Source organism: Acyrthosiphon pisum, chromosome A1 (assembly GCF_005508785.2).
Source record: "Acyrthosiphon pisum isolate AL4f chromosome A1, pea_aphid_22Mar2018_4r6ur, whole genome shotgun sequence".
NCBI lineage: Eukaryota > Metazoa > Arthropoda > Insecta > Hemiptera > Aphididae > Acyrthosiphon > Acyrthosiphon pisum.
Window position 1 is genome coordinate 160,710,252 of NC_042494.1, and position 18,957 is coordinate 160,729,208.

General features: G+C 26.5%; 1 protein-coding gene across 2 annotated transcripts in view; it reads right to left on the reverse strand.

The window, feature by feature from the left end:
- Positions 1-1,725: 1,725 nt before the first annotated feature.
- Positions 1,726-18,957, reverse strand: part of LOC100159887 (H(+)/Cl(-) exchange transporter 7-like) — a 54,327-nt gene continuing 37,095 nt past the window's right edge. The window contains exons 15-16 of one of the 2 annotated variants that reach the window (XM_029488710.1): positions 6,500-6,580; positions 1,726-2,074 (exon numbers count right to left, since the gene is read on the reverse strand). In XM_029488710.1, coding sequence (XP_029344570.1) covers positions 1,982-2,074; positions 6,500-6,580 — 174 coding nt within the window. In that variant the 3' untranslated portion in view covers positions 1,726-1,981. The remainder of the gene's footprint in view (positions 2,075-6,499; positions 6,581-18,957) is intronic. The other variant, XM_029488711.1, reaches the window with a different exon arrangement.

The following is an 18,957-nucleotide window of genomic DNA, read 5'->3' on the forward strand; positions in this document are numbered from 1 at the left end:
ATAAATTCTAAAAATGTATCGAGTATAATTTATTATAAATATTAAATCTAATATTACATAATATATTTTATACTTTTGTAAAACCATTTTTAATGAATATATCATTAGTATAATTATTTTAATAACTGAGAAACTACTTGTTCAAATTTTCAATTAAGTAGGTTATTACATAAAAATTAAAAAAAAAAAATATTCACTAAATAATTTACAGAAAAAAGGGGGATTATTATGTGAAAAACATAAGCTTGTATCGCCACATACAAATTTCAATAACTTGAAAATATGGTGTTTAAGTAGCTTACGTATACTGAAAAATTCTAAAAATTAGAATTTGAATAACTTCATTGTTAAAGGAATGCACGGGGGTGGACATGCTTTGTGAATCACCCTATATATATGTGAAGAAAAAAATCACAGAACAAATTAGTGTCTTATAATTCACGAGAATTCGTTTTATAACGTATCCAGTGTAAACAGAACAAAAACAAGAATAATACAAATCTTTTATTATATGTATAGGTATATTTTTATTTTGGATACCCCGAGATTTTTATATTATTTTATTTGAAAGGACGTCGTTTATACAAACAAGACACAATATTAAATATAAACATTTTTCATAAAGACGGTGCTCGTAATACATAAAATATTTCACGTTTATATATTTTTAAATCTATATACCTACCTACCTACTGGTGCAGCTGCTGCGATATTATTGCGTTATCATTTATTATTCTTTACTAACCCTCTTCGGATATTTACAGATGAATATTACAACCTGCAGCTTCCTTTTTTTTTTCACTTGCACAGTTGCACCTACCTACGACGGTAATTTTTGTGCTAATGCCTTGTTTTAAATAATAATATACAAGACAAAAACGCCGTATTATCATAATAATATCAAAAATAATAAACAAAAATGCGTTATTACAAAAATACCGACTTTATAGTTTATTGTGAGGTTTTTTTCCAACTGCACAAATACAATTTATGTTATAGTAACTTGAGAGGACTTTCCACACAGTAAACCGTGCCTTATTTTCATTTAAAAGTTATGACATATGAGCATAGATTTTAGATAAACTGGATGGGTTAAACACATATTATACCTACTTTGACAATAGACTATAATTTATATTATATTGAATAAAAATAATATATTATCTATCGATTGTCGATGAGGATGTTATCACTTATCTTTCTTGTTGCAAAATCGCAAATAAAATAGAAATATAAAAAAAAGAAAATAAGTCATACCTATACAGTCTATAGAAATTAAATAGAGATTCGGTGACCGATGGCGATTTCTGATATATGTAGATGGGTACTATCAAGTACTATATAGCCACTAGTTCTTATAATTTAAAAGTTATAACTATTATAAGTAAACAAAAAAATCTTTATAGGTATACTCAGCTGTTATAAGCTAGAATAAGCTATTTTTAATACTTTCCAAGTTTATATTTTATAATTCCTACTGCACAATATTAATAGTGTCCTTCACCAACTGAATCTTTCAACAAAGTCTGCAAAAATATACAGTAACATTTAAATGTTACGTTTCTAAATCCATCTAAAACATAAATTAAATTATTATAAAAATATTATTTTTTTTTAAATTTAATCATTGAATAGGAAAATAGGTATACATATAATAAGTGACTGTTCAAATTTTAACGAACAAACATACCTAACATGCGTATAAGTCAGTGTTCTAAAAAATATTTTAACGCATGACATGACTATTTTTTTTTACAATATATTTGTACGTATTGTACAATAAGCAAATGGATCAGTGAAATTTAAACACATACGAAGATGTGTAGAAGGCATAGTACAGTGACATCACTACATAAATTCGAAAACGCACGTCTTAAGTGCAAACATAAGTTACGAGTATAAATTTTATTTTTTTACCATTATGATTTTTCCATAAATAATAATATTAAATAGGTACGTAATAATACATTATGTTTATACTTTAATACACATTGACCTCTTTCAGTCCCATTGTGGCAGCTTTTCTCCAAAGTCGAAATTTTGCCAAGTCCTTTCGAGTTACAATACCGACCACCTAAAAAAAATAATACAATATACAGTTTCAGTGGTGGCTCTAGGGCTTGATTGTCTTTTTCTTTTTTTTTTTGGGGGGGGGGGGCATAAACATCATACATTTTTTTTTACATTTGATAATAAGTACCTGTAGGCTGTAATATCGAAATAAATTAATAAATAAATTTTTATTTTTATTAATAAATTACAAGACGTGTTTTAATTTTTAAATTAATAAGTGTACGGAAATATAAAATGTTATGTATAGTGTATACAGTATACCTAACATAATTCATACAGTTTATGCTGTCATTAAAATGTAATATTTAGATAACTTAGTTGTAAAATAAAAATCTTATATAAGTATATACATAATATTCGCCACTTGTGAGTAGAAATATGGTCATTTTTTATACTTTTTAAATGTTTGAGTAATTTATTTTTTTAATTATAAAATGTGCAGTTAAAAAATACAGTGAGCACATCTACACTTAAATTAAAATTTAAATAGACCCAGCGTGTAAAATGATACAGCCTTACAGGTTTTAAGTTACATACACAATAATATATATTATATATCCTTAGGTTGATAGATATATAACTATTCAAGTAATCATCACTTATTTTAATACTTTTTAAAAAAAAATAACTTAACTTAACTTATTAATTTAATTAACAGTATAATATGTTAAATTAATTTGAAGTTCATTGATGTATTAAAAATGTCTATTAACTTAACTTTTGATTAAATTTAAAAAAAAATACTTAACTTAACTTAAATAAGAGAACCCGAAAGTACCTCATCGGAAATACCCACGAGCGTACTACGTACTGGTGCTGTACTACGCGAAAATACAAGATGTCGAAAATAGCGACGATTATGTGAATTTACAACTAAATGGTATCGAGTAGGTATATAATATAATATTATGGCCCCCTGATATTAAGAAAATCTGAATTGTTTGATTTAATTAAAATATTATAATTAAGAATATACATTTAAAAAAAATAATAATAATTATTGTAATATTAATATAACAGCAACAACTATAATGGCCGTTGTCGCCAATGTTGTTTTAGATCAATAAAAAAAAAAAAAAAAAACTACCTACCATAAATATCTACACTCTGAGACAAAGAACAATATTTTCTGGTGGTTATATAGTGGATTTATTTTTGCACTAGCTAAGGATAGCTGATAAAAGTCATGCACAATATTTGGGTACTGTACTAGCAACAAAAAACGTATTAACCAACCAACCGTGGGTGTTTAATTGAAATAAAACGATGCCTAATCGACAGTAAAAGTTCGCTTTGTACGGCAATGCATTATTAATGCATATAGGCGTCTGCCGGCTAAAATATGCTTAACTAGCTCCATAACGACGTTGACGTCTTAAGCGTTTATCGCAAACTGCGCCGGCGACCGACTGCAGTTCGTCTCGCCAGCAAACGTATACCTACCCTCCTTGTAAATTGTATAATATTTTATGAATAATTCGTAATGTATTGTACTGTTTTAATCCACCAACCACGTCGTGTTTTTACGAACCGTCGCGACGCCACAAACAATAATTCATAATTATCTTCGCGGTAAATAATTTACAAAAGTGAATTTAACAAATTATTACGTAACGCACTTAACGGCGCCGCGGTGTGTTTCGAGTTGGGTTTTCCGTTTGGAATAAAGGGCGTATAACTCGTTGTTGTGTAGTATTCGTTGAACGTGCACAAGTTTTTGTCCAAAGAGGAGATACGGGATCTATACCGTACCACACCGTTTCCTGCAGTAATTATTGTTAGTAGAGAAAGTTGTATTAATAATACGTTAATTTCAGTTGTCAGTATTTTTTAATTGCCGTTCGCGTCAATTTCCTCGATGTAAACCGTCCGAGAAAGTTTTGACGAATATTTGTAGTGTACGGGCATTGCAGTATTTCCTAGGTTTAAGTTCGTTATGCCATTCTGAAATCTGAATCATATGTACGCGTTACATATTATTCACACCTAATTATAGTTAATAGGTATAATACAGCTACAGATTTATGATATACCTTAGATATTACTAGGGCTAGGAAAATAAAGCACTAAAAACCTACAATAAAGGAATTAAAAAATTGCCAATAATGCTACAAAAAAAGCATTTTAACCAAGAAAATGCAACTAAAAAAGATTTGAACATTTTTAAGTTTAGCTGAAAAATATTTTTAATATCAAAAAATATATTTATTAAATACACTTTTATATGTTCACACTAAGTAATTCTTAGAACAACTAAGCACAATTTATAAATATTGAAAAAAAATTAATTAAACACCGTTTTATTAAATGTCGATATTCGATAAATGTCAACGTATTACGTAACCACTACTCCCCACTCGGTAATCACTTTGACACAATTTAAGAATCTATTTTCAGAAATATTTTCCGATAAGGCGATAATATTTCACTACGAAATCACGGAATAAGTATATATTATAATAATACAATTAAAATAAATTAATAAAAAATAATTTAGATAAATATGTACGTAAATGTTCTAAAAATGTAAAATATGCGTATAATTAACAAAAACTAATTAAAAAGCTAATAAACTGACAAAAAAGTACCAAAAAAGCATTTATTTACGAATATCATAAGAAAATGCAAAAAAAGCAAAATCAAAATCACATATTTGAACTCTGTGATGAATGAATCGAATTTTGTTTTTGATTAGCAATGTCCTGTAGTACTATGAAAGAAAATGCAAATGCTACAAATCCTAGCCCTAGATATTACAGTTTCGTTTTGGTCTGTATATTTATTTACACTGTTCTTGGGTCTCGACTCTCAAGTGTAGGTTCTTATAATATCGGTGGGTTTGACATCTTTATAACATATATTATATATGTATATGTAAGTCATAACATTATAAGGACTATGAGGGTAGGTTAAATAATAAGGACTAGGAATTTTGTTGTTCGGTGATAGATATTCTATTATACACCTTACAATAGTTAATGTGAACAAAATACAAATAGTTAATTAATGAATTTATAAATGTCCATTATCTTAACTGTTTGTATATACTGCAGCATGTCCCAGAAGTCCCGTATCACCCTTAGTATCCCCGTGGAAAATCAATATATTTAAATACAGTTTTCTTTATAGTCATAAGTATGGAAATTCAGATTGAGTAGCATAGAATTCGATTTTTTTTTTCAAAAATTATTAAACAATTTTTTTAGACAAATAAGTTTTTTAAATTTTCAAGATAGCCATTTTGTTGATCGTATTTTTTAAAATAGTTTAAAAAAAATATTAAAATTTAATGAAAATTGTTCAAGTTAGAGCTAATTATTATTTTGAATTTCCAAGAATAATAGTTATGTTACCTATGCATACGGCATTAGCAAAATACGATTCGCATGTTAATTAATAATTATTACAATCATGCTGATTTTCGGCTAAAATTTAAAATTAGCCCCAACTTGGGCGATTTTCATTAAATTTTAATATTTATTTTTTTTTGAACTGTTTTAAAAAATATGATCAACAAAGTGGCTATCTTGGAAATTTAATAAACTTATTTGCCTAAAAAAATTTTTTGAAAATGTTTGAATTTTTAAAAAAAAAAAATCGTATATTATGTTATTTAATCAGAATTTCCATACTTATGACTGTAAAGAAAACGGCATTTAAATATATTGATTTTTCACGTAGATACTAAGGGTGATACGGGACTTCTGGGACACACTGTAATACTGTATATTATATCTTACGTAAAAAAAACAACAAAAATTTAGTCGTATAATTTATTTTTACTTTGAAATTAATTTTTGGAGTTAATATTTTAGTTTCTTAATCACTTAAGGACTTAAGATGAATGTAAATATTACTCAACTAGTAAATTATTCGAGTGTTGATTAATGATAAAGAGAAAAAGTTAACTAGGCTGTGCAAAAGTCTAGGGATTCAAGATTATCGTAAGGAGTGCCAAGGTACACACTCATTAGGGGTTTTAATAATAATATTACAAAAATAAAACCACCATAAAATAGAGAGAGAAATAACATCAAGTATTTTGTCTTAGGGAACATTAACACATCTACTTAACTAAATTAAATGTTGAAAACAAAACTAATTAATTTAATCATTCGTGCTTTTATGCTAGATGAACAAAGACGAAAGTTTAGAAAAGTGAAACAAGCTCTTTGAATAAATAATTAATGAACAAACTGATAATAATATAGAAACATTTAGTTTTCACGTATATTGTATAACATAACTCTTCGTGAAACGCGAATAATAGATATAATCCAATTTGGGTGGAATAAGGCCGAGACGCAAAAATACAAAAAATGTATCACTGCTTCAGATAATATTAGACAGTGAACATCAAGACATAATAATAAAACAAATTTATAGTTACTGCAATGTAATATGTAACATATTATTTTCGTCATACCTCGTTAGTGTTGTTGATAACAACAATGTGCCGCAGTCCTAGAGTGCGAAACAATCTAAAAGTCCTTGACAAACTTGTTTCCTAAAAGAAATTAAAAAACGAAAATTAAAAAACTATAATTATATGGTAGGTATTATAGAAACAATGTACGTAGTATGGCAATACTTAAAATGTACAATTTAACATCCTCTAAAGTTATTATTTGTAGGTACGTGTTAAAATAATTTCGATCTGCCATATAATTAGGCTTTAGCCGTTCTTTAATACAAATCGCATGTGCTCGCTTGCACTTCAATATTTAAAGCCAGTGGCGTATATATCTGCGAAGGGGGAGGGGTCATATCACTCATATCTCCCCCCCCCCCCATGAAAAAATCCTAAATATGCTACTGCTAAGAGCATATATTACCTGATTTTAATCAACCAACCGCCAAATGTTTACAAAATCGAATAATTTACGAGCACAACGACCCGCAAAATTGTTTCAATTTTTAGTCTGGTAAACATTCCGTAGGTAGCTAAAGTTGTTTTTCCACCATACTCTAAGCTCTGCGAAGAAAATATGTTTATCTATCAATAGTTATTATAAGCTATCTATACACATGCGGTCGGTCTAGTTGTTCGTGTAAAACCAATTATCCGGCACATGTCATTCGATTTTGGCTAATAGGAATATAACTTTACTTATTATAGTTATAAGTGTCTATTATAACGAATGGTTAAAAATAAACCACTGTCGAAAACGACATAAATAACGATCGATTTAAGTTGGAAAAACTTTACTTTTTATAATGATACATTGCAATTATTTGTATAGTCATCTACAGCTGTTCGTCTTATATAGAGTTAAAAATATGAAAAATATAATATGATTGTACCAATTTATATCCCACGGAATTACCTACAATATTATGTTCTATAATCCATATACACTGTGCTCACTATAAGAAATTGGAAAATATGGATCTATATTAAATAGTATAAAAATAACAATATATGTAAACTTTAATTATTTGCATTATTTTCTAAATTTATGTTTTTACTATTTTATAATACATAATTAACGATGCCTTTAGGTCTTAAACTTTTTAATGGCAATATCTTGTTTTTGATCTCACACTATGGACATGGACAACGGAGGAAAACATTTCTTTGAAACTGTTTAAGTCTAAGTAGATATAAAATATTATACCAATATTTTAACCGATAAGTTTCGATAGTGGGAGGGGAAGGATTCATCAGCGATTTATAACTGCTCCCTATGGCCTTTTATATATTATGTATCGCAAATACTTTTCTCGCACTTTAAAGACCTATATTAACAGTTATTGATTATTTAATTCAAAATACCGATGAATGGTTCTTTAATTAAAATATTTATAAATAAATGGATGTCACTCTGTTGTAATGCTGTACAATAGGTTACAAGGGGTCATGGATGTTATTAAATTTGATATAATATCATTGTATACGAAAAACCATTTTGAGCAAAGACGGTTTGTTAGTCTGGGATAATTTATATTATTTTATATTACTATTAAATATAATTTATTGTTTATACAGTAGCTGGCAAGCCGTTAAGTTGAATAATATTATAAAATTACAAAAAAATAACTAAAATCGTTATTCTTGGATTATTGATATTTAAATTCGTCTAAATTTGAACTTAAAATAACTATAAAAAAAAAACTGTGTGGTTGTATATTTTTAGATTTTTTTTTACAGAATTAACTACTTACGTGGAACCTTATTTTAAAATTTCAATTCTTAGCTATATAAGTTGAACATTTTATAAATTGTTAAGTATAAAATCATTTTTGAATTTTAAATTTGATAAAGATTGTCAAAATTCAAACTTTAAATGCTTATAAAAAAAAAAATTGCATAATATATAATTAATATTTTTCATCTGTAATTTTAACAATATATTAGGAGCCTTGTATTACATTTTCAAGCTTATTTACCCAACAAATAACATTTTATTAACAATTATAGAAAAAAAACTAAAAAAATTGGAAATCTGAAAATATCCGTTAACAGTTCAAAACAAGTCAAAATATTTTATCGTGTATAGAAAATGCTAATATCGAATGCACCAACTAGATTCATTTTCCATCGAACAAGATACTATTCAAGAAAATCGAAGCAGTTTTACTGCCTGTGATGAAAGACACAAAAATAAAAAATCTTTGTAAAACAAAATTATTATTTTAGATTAATACATAAATAGAAAAGTTTCAAGTCTCCACAAATAATATTTTTTGAATCGCAATAAAACTACGATTATTATAAGAGTAAAAGTCGTTATTTTTAACTGTAAATGTCTATATAAAAGATTGTGACCATGTGTTTTTGGTATTTCTAAATTTTTGTAACAACAACTTTTAATTACCTTAAATTACATTGTCTAGTCTTTGAAAATAAAAAATTAAAATTTGATGAATATTTAATTACGATAATTTTTTTAAATTTAAATTATCACTTGTATATTAAAACGCTTATATAAAAAAAATGATTAAATTATATTATTGATATTTCATAACTGCTAAAAAAATAAGTCATATGGAAACTTGCATTAAATTTTCAAGCTTTTTGACCGAGAAACAAAATTATTTCGTAATAAATCAAAGAAAAAAATTAATATTTGTTGAAAATGTCAAGTCTATAAGGTTTTATTCCTTTCTGAATTACAGTGAACAACAGAATTGATTTTGTCAAAGCTGATGTAGCGTAAATATTTATGCTTATCCTTAGTATATTGTAAGTTTTTTTCCAATTATTAAGAAAAGCACTGGGAATTTTCAACTTTTAACCCCTAAAGTACCAATTAGATAAAATTTTCTACCAGAAACTACTCACAATGTTGAAGTTTGAAGCAATATTTCTGCAGCTTCAAAGTGTCGTCTGGCACAAAGAAAACTAAAAGAACCAGATGAGTCGCTCTGCTGTATATAGGTTGTAACTTGTAAAGGTGCTGTAGTAGTTGCCAAGTATTATACCTCGTCATTGAGACATTAAGTACTGAGTTAGGTCATTGACCTAAATAGGGATACATTAAATCTGAGTTCAATGATAATTCATTATTTTATATGATTCTAAAGTATAAAAACGTTTTTGAGCGGAGAAGGCCTATATTTTTAAGGATATTTTATTATTTACTTATGATATTAGGTATTAGTAATTTGGTAATTTATATAATATATTATTTATTATAATACGGCCAGTTAAACTTGAAATAATTTTTACAAAAAATAAATAGCATAATATATTAGGTAGGTACATAATAATAATTACTTTGATATAATTTAATATAATTTCGTATATTGTTACCTACTATAGCTGTATATACTATTAGTGAATATTGGCGTTTCGTAAAACAGTGTGAATAGGTTTATAATAAAAATAGCTTAAAATTATTCTAAATATTTTGAAAAAATTACTATATTATATAGCAAATAATAACGTCAGTAGATATAAACCGGGCTATAGTGGAAAAAAGTTTCAATTTGCCCACAATATTAATAATTTTTACGACAAGATTACTAAAACCGTTATTTTTCGTTTAAACACCCTACCCAATTTATTGTAAAATTTTAAGCTGAATGTCTAAATAATAATTATTATGTATTTTTGAAATTGGTTTCCGTTAGAACAACTTATAAAGAACCTTTTGCATCACATTGTTAAGGTATTAAAATTAATTTTGAGATTCTAAGTGGAGCGTTGAATAAATTTATTTTACAATAATTACGCATGTTATTTTATTTTAGATTCAAATCGGAGCGACTTAATGCTTTTTTAAGTATATTATTATACACACAGTATTGTTTTCAATTGCGATTTTTCAGAAAAAATTCAGCCAACTTTATTACTAATGTTTAATAGTAAAATAAACTATTTTAATAACAATAATATCATAAATTATACTTAGTAGTTAGTACTTAATATAGACTGACTTCGCTCAAAATAATTTTTTGTATACTTATAAAGATTTTATATCATTGAATTAAAATTTAACACGTCATAGTGGCTCAGTGACCCACACGACATGATGTACAACAGATAGGGATGAATCCAGGGGGCCTACGGGCCTAGCCCCCCCCTCCCCCCAAATATATTTTTTTATAAATATAAATATTATATATTAAATAATAAATATACAAAATCTAAACTTCTTTTCACATTGTCGCTTTTTTTATTAAATAAACAATCATTTATTTATCACATTTATCTACTATTATGACAAAATTTTTAAATTAAGAATAAAGTATAATATATAATTATTATAATTGTATTTGTGTTGTAAAATAATTTTTGGGGCCCCCCAAGATCTCTGGATCCGTGTCTGACAGCAGAGCAGAACCTACACTTATTCACATTTTTATTTTTGTTTTTGGGTCTGTGTCTGTCATTACCTTTTGGAGAAATAAAAATGTTTTAACTTATAACTTTGGGAGTGGTTTCTGGTAGAAAATTGTATATAGTTTGTTTTTGCCTTTTAGTACTTTTTTTTGGTGAGAGAAAATGTGAAGTTAATAAAGTAAAAAATTCCAAGTATAAACTTGAAAAAAACCAAAAAAATGTTCGCTCGGTCATAAAACTTTTACATTTAATACAAAGTTCCACTAAAAATTTTAACAACATTTGACAAATTCACGAGTATTTACAAATTATTTTGTAATTAAAAATGAATGAAATGTTCAATTTTTATAGCTACTGCTTTAAAATGTAGGTACCTAATAATAGATTTCTCATAAGTTCATCGTGTAACCAAAAAATCCGAAAAGTATATAAAAACATTTAAACATTCTAACATGAGTTTAGAACACCTTATATCCCCATTACTCATATCCATCCGTCCTTTCATCTGTTAGTTACTTAGTTATCAGTACATATAGTTACGATTGTTGATATTAAGATATTTAATTACGTTTGTTGATATTAGGATAATTATTAGATTTCATACTAGCCAAAATATACTATCAAAATATTAGGGTTACCAAATTCTGTTTAAATTGTATTTGGAATTACACTTTATCGCATTGTATTAAAACACGTTTAGAAAGCTGGGTCTTTAGTACACTCGCTGAGTGAGCTTTCTTAACTTTTTTTTTTTTTATAGGCATTTTAAATTCTGTTTGGACGACATTTATTTAAATTAAATTAAATTAAATCTATTCCAACAAAGAATAACGATTTTTGTTTTTTTTTTTTGTAATTTAATGAATAATAAGAACCAGCGGATAATATCAGATATTATTCGCTGGTTATTGAAACTTTTAACGTATATTATCATATTATTTATACACACAATGATATTTTCATATGCAATGACTTCAGCAAAATGTAATTCAACTTACCTTATACCTAGGTAGTAAAATAAAATATATCATTAAATATATTTATGGATATTTATATACATATTCATTACAACATAATGTCTTACTCTTCAATGACGAGATAAACTCGACACCTACTGTACAACAGTGCGGAACCTTCTTTTATACCCTATTTTTTTTTTCAGTTTTAACTATAAAATAATTTGCAAATGCTCGTAGATGCAATATTGTGTGCAACTAATTTAAAAAATAGTAGAATAAAATAAATTGCTCGACGGTATTAAACGCACGACGTTGTTGGATATAGTAATAATATCATACTAATAAATATAAAACATCAGAAAACCCTAAATTAAATTTATCAATTTCTCAGTAGTATATTTAATTATTTTTTCATATTTTCAAATTATCTCTTTTTTACTCGATTCAATTATTACGTATATCTTGTTTAGTTTCGATTAATATTGTAAGTTATACACAAATATACAACTAACGAGATTGTAGACACAAACATCACAAACTTAATAAAGTAATACGATAAAATACATGGTTTTATTTTAAGTTATATTAAAGAATATAATAATATATTACTCAGAATGTCCTTGGATAAACTTTAATAATAATCATCCCCAATACATAATACCTACGCGTAGCTATGTATATATTGGTTCAGGGTTTTGACATTTTTGACACTTTTCAGTCCATATTGTTAGTTTGTAGAATAGTGCAGAGTCTCAAAAAATTTAATATCGGTAAAATATTCGTTTATCCTGACAGTTCTATATTTTAAATGTATTATAAGATAATTGTATACATCGTCATAATCAAGACGTTTAATCATCAAATAATTAAAACACGCCAAATACATTTTTGCACCGGTTAATTGTAATTTGTACGTTTAAATTGAATTTCAAATGTTGTTTAAATAAACAGATGTACAATGTCAATGAATTAGTACATGAAAGTTGGCACAATATAGTATTATTGTTGTTAAGTTAAAGTACATTAATAATCATCGCACTTGAAAAATAAATAAGTTTTCAGTCTTGTAATGCGCAGAACTAAACATTCCTATAAAATGATCTAAGAAGGGATTGTTGGAAAATTTTAAAAATTAATTTCTAAAGTTCCAATTTTATTCAGAACAGTTATAATTAAATAATTAATATTCATGGTTTTTGAGATATTTGAAATATTTGAAATACATTCAAGTTAAAATAAGCCTTTTATTAAGATTTCAAGTCTCTAGACTTTCTTGTTTTTCTTAAAATGTAAATTACACATTATTCATAAAACTAAATAAAGGAAATGTTTTATTTATTTATATTAGTCGAAATTCGCATTGCATATCATCATTACAAAACTTCATTAATTCCTAATAAAAAAAAACAATTTTGAATAGCGATTTTTTGAATTATCTACTGGTTACATTTTTAGGCTTTAATGACTTCAAATTGTCAAATGCTCAAGTTTTTATCAAACATTAAATGTTTGTTTCTATAACAGTAATTTAATATATTTATGTTTATTTTAATGATTTATTTTTAGCAATCATAAAATATTTATAATGACATGACATGGCATATTAGCCTATATTAATAATTGTTTGCCAACACCACGTCGGTACGGCCAATACAAAAGTAATCATATAACAAAATAATTAGTATAGGTACATATTTTATAACTTATAAAGTATAGACTATTGATATAGGTAATTTTTAAAATTCAATATTTCCTAATGGGCATGATCTGTAAAAAAATAAAATAAATACAAAATTGTTGCGTCCCGACTACATGTAGTGATAATAGGTTACAATAATATTACTGAAAATAGGAAGAAGTTTATGAGCATATAAAAGGGCTCTAACTGTTATGGTAGGATTTATGTAAATTGATTTCGTATCTTATGTAAAATTTGGAATGACGCCTTAGCATAGTGATTGCACGTTTTATGTGGCACGGGGAAAAAACATTTGGTACACCTAAAAATTTGGCTTCCCGCTCAGTTTAAAACTGAAATGCCGCCCCTCTTTTAAAGTCATATTCACGTCATTATCGATTCAATTATAGTTCCTACAATTCAGAGTTTAGAGTAACCATAGTTTTTTTTTTTTAAATTCTGCAATGCACCTTCTGAAAACATTGATATAGACAATGGTCGTGTCTTAAAATACGTATTTTGAAACTCTAAATCATTACCATAATATTATGCGTGACGTCGAACTGCTAATGTGTGCGAATAATATGTATGACTAACCGTTATTTTGAAAAATCCCGAGATCAATTTATGATAATAAGAAACTCGTTTAATATGGGAGTATTTAGACTGCAAAAAAATAAACCGGTTAATTTATTAATCATTTGCATGAAAGTTGTTTTGATGATGATAATTATAATATAGGTATTATATGCAAAATTTTTCAATCAGTTTCTCTGGGTTTTTCGAATGGGATCATATAATATTCAAAACCTACATTGTCATTAAGTTAATCTCGTTACTTATTATTTTATGTTGTATTTGTTTGTTGATGAACTCCGTGTTTATCGAGGTTGCAACGCATGGGTATCTTTTAAGTTGTAATCAGTTTACGTATATAGAGATCACCGTGTAATATTTTTAATAATTAAATAGTTATTTAAAAACTTGTTAGGATTTAAATACGTATTACGGTGCTTACACACATACACTTTTGTTACTGCTTAGTTTCGCAAGATCACTATTAAAATAAAATAAAATAAAAAGTGAGACCGTCAGTTTTATAACACAAATTTGTATTGCGATCGATAAAAATATATTATTAAATACGTAATATAGCGTAAACAAGTTGATTAGGTTTAATTAATAGATCTTTGTTTTTAATGTTAAAGTTATAGGTTACACCTATTTAAACTTATAAAAACTTTATTTAGTTGATACAGTTTGAATATTTTCTTAATAATATATTATGTATTTGTTCTTATAGCTTTTCTTTAAAATTCCCTATAAATTGAAAATTCGTTATAAATAAAGGAAAAACTATATGTAATATATTATTATATTATGTATTTTTAATGTGAACTATTTCAGCGTTAGGATTTATAAAAGCTGAAAAAACCATGAAATTATCGTTTATATAATATACTGTTGTAACATAACTTGAGTTTAATTTTGGACAGGAATCAATTTTATGACATAAACAACCCATCGATTTTAAGCTTAAAGAATATATTATATTATATTATGTACATATATATAATATTATTATGTGCAACTACAATGTAAAAATCATAAAATTCAATATTTTAAGAATGTTATATGATTATATGAATTATGACCGTTATAATATGTTCTTATAATCATCTAGCTAGAGGTATAATTGAAGATGTAAATATTATTAATATATATTATTAATTCCACGGTGTACGACCACAATGCGACATTGAGACATAATATTAAAACTTACTATAAATATTATTTACTGTAGTATTAGATTTGTGGATGTCAACTTAATGGTTTTGTCATCGACCATTGTACAATGTAAATTTTGAGGAAATCGATTAAAAGTTTTATATTTTAATTTACTGATAATACAAAAACAATGTGTTATTTTCTTCACTAATAGAATAGGTAACAATAGTGGGGTACTGTTTCTCACTTGGTGAATTACGTGTTATAGAACAATACGTCATATTGTATCAGTATAGTAATTTACTGAAAGTTAGCAAAACGAAAAAAGTGACGCGCCACGTACTTATAATAGGTATCTTATCGACTACTCGCCATCCTACTCTGTAGATTACAAATACTATAATAATAATATATAGACAATATAGTAATAATAATATTTTGATGAAATCATGAACTAAGATAATTATCTCAGTTCATGGATAAAATACAAAATTACCATTGTTTGGCTCGCTGTAATAGTACCTAATAATAATATAGTGCATATCGAGTTCAACGCCAAACTATTATTTTCTACGATCGCTCATATCCAATACACCAATAATAATTAATGCTATTATGTATAGGTACTCGTATGATAATTTATGCTCCATGTCTATATGCAGCTATTAGGTACATCATGTAGGTACGTACGGAAAAACTATAATATAATAACTATAATATGATTTTACGCCCTCGGAAACGTTTTTTGCTATTATAATATGGCAGCGGCGGCGGAGGCGGTTTATCTGCTTCATCGTTATTGTACTTGTCGGATCGAAAATAATGATAAACCACACAAAAGCGATAAGGGTGCCCGAAAACAACGTTACGTTTTAATAATATTATGTGTCTGGGCCATCGGTTTTTTTTTTTTTTGTTGTTTGCTCTCGTAGGGCGAATAAAATATAGAGTCAACACAAATCGGAACCCCAATGATAATATTACATCTGCAGCGAATGAGACACTCGGATTTGAGAGACAAAGTATGTCCGAGACGGAAAAGCAAAAAAAAGAAAAATACACGATGGGTTTCGAGCGCTAGCCCGCAGTCATAATGGTAGAAAATATAAATAATAAATTAACGACGTTGGACTGTGCCGCCACCGCCGCCGGCATACCGAGGGAACCATGGTTAATTTTTTTTTTTTAATTGGAAGACTTATTAACTATAGTTATAAATTAAAATGACAATAATACGATTTCCTCGTTTACTGCACCAAACCCGAATATGTTTTCCGATGGGGGTGTAGGAATAGATTGAGGAACGAATGGAGTATAATATATTAATCATAATATATTAATATATACCATCATGCTCAGTGCTCATCCCCATTTTTACTTTAATAATAAAACTATATGAATTCTGATTTTTGGAATTTTTAAATATACTTAAATTGTTTCTTGTGGCGAAATAAACCACAATTTTTCATATGAGACCCTCCTTTTTTACTAGAAATTGTTTAATGAATATTTTTTTTAAAACGACCTCTTTTCAAATTCTTGATTTGTTTTGTACTACTTAAAGAGTGTCCTGTGTGGATGCAAACTTCTGTTTTTCAAATGAAATCTCCTTTTTTTACTGTAAATTATTTAGTGGGTATTTTTTTTGAAAATTGTGATGGACTCAATTCAAAATTTGGATAAGTAACTAATTTCTAAGTTATTAAAATATTTAATCTTAGGATAATAGTCCTTAAAAGTGGTTTTACAAAAATGTACAACACTTGTAGTATTGGATCTATTATTTATTATACTTCGACCAATTTTAAAAAATGGGATTTTAATTTCTACCACTTTGTTTATCACAATATAAACGAATAAAAATTAAAATTAAAAAAAAGCGGGTAAGTGGATGTCAATCTGCTGTCAAGTAGGTTACAAATGGGTCAATGTATAATGGATTGTATTAAACTTGAATTCTTTCAATATTATATCATTGTATAAGAAAAACGATTTTGAGCGGAGATTGTTTATCAGTATAATTTTTATATAATTCCACTAGTAGATCAAATTAAATTATCATCTAAATTAAAAATATATATGTATAATTTTGCTATTTATAACTACTCATTATAAATTCGATTTTTATACACAACGATCAGAAATGTATTCTGCTTCAAAATGTGAAATTAAAAATATGTTTTCATTCAAAAGGGTAAAAAAATTTTTTCAAGAATTTTGTATACCTACGTCTTCTATATTATATTTTTTTATAATTTTGAAGTTCTAATTACGTAATAAATTTATTTTCATAAACGATGATATAAGATGGGTTTTATTACATTTTTAAAATGGTAATCTAAATAAGTTTATCATACAGTTAAAATAGTGATTAATAGAATACTATAATACTATTGAAATAAAAAAATAAAATGTCTCACAATCTTTTAATGATTATCTTTGTTTTTAATTTTATAAAGTCAATATGAGATAAATTTCGTTAATCTCTGAAGCATACAATACTTTTCTAAACATCATGATTTATTGAGTATTGAAAAAATTGATTTATTTTTAATAATCTTAAAGATCAGATACTTGTTGTAGTAGCTCACATACTTCGAGGAGTGTTGAACCACTTGTCACTTAACTGTTCTTATCAGCTATATACTTTCAAAAAGTTATTGTAAATAAATAAATAAAAATATTATTTGCTCAATATTCGATATTTATGTAGCTACATCAAAATGTGTAGAAAAGTATTATGCTTGAGACCATATTATATGAAAATGAAACTATAAGTTTTTCTTAAATTTGAAAACCAAAAAAAGGTCTCAATAACGAGAAATTATGAAAATCAGATTATTTCCATAAACTGTAGTGTTACTTCAAGCTATGTAAAAACCATTTTTTTTCCAACAAAAAATCGACGGAGATAATATGAAATATACGTTCACGTTAAAAAATGTGGAAAAATATGAAATATTAAAACGGTCAATAGTTTTATATTATCAACAATAATCCCTTTATTGACTGTAATGCGCACCTGATTATTCGTATAGGTATATAATAGCACTTGTTTTAAACTGATTATTATTTTAGTATGTAAATTATTTTTTATATGTAGGTAAGTACCTAACTATTAATATTTTGAGATTTTTGCAAACCTTTTTTTTTTTTTCAACAAAATGTTTTGAACATTTTCTACAAACCAAAAAAGAAATATAACTATATTACAGTTTACAATGTACTAATTACTGTTATTATAGTTATAAATTATGACTTATTGGACTACATTTGCGCTGACATAATATTGACTAGGTACTGACTAAGTACTATTATGGTACACTATTATTATATACTTATCGAGTTAAGCGCAGTAAATATATTTTTGCCAAAACATTTTAAAATAAACAGTATACAGGGTGATTAACCGAATATGCTTTTTTTAGTTTAAGAATATATTTACAATCTGTAATAAAATGTATAAAATAGGTAATATGGGGGTACAAGTATACAGGACTGGAAGGCATGATAGAAGGGGAGGGTCCAATGACCCTATGACCCTACCTCATAATACCAAACAATCAAACATGCTTATATACCTTTTTTTCTTTAATAATGCAGTTATTCGAAATCTGATTTTTGAAATTAATTTTGAAATATACTTTGAACCCTTATTGTCAAATTCTTAATTTTTTTTAGTAATATTTAAGAAGTGCTCCTTGGAGATACAAACTTCTGTTTTTCAAATG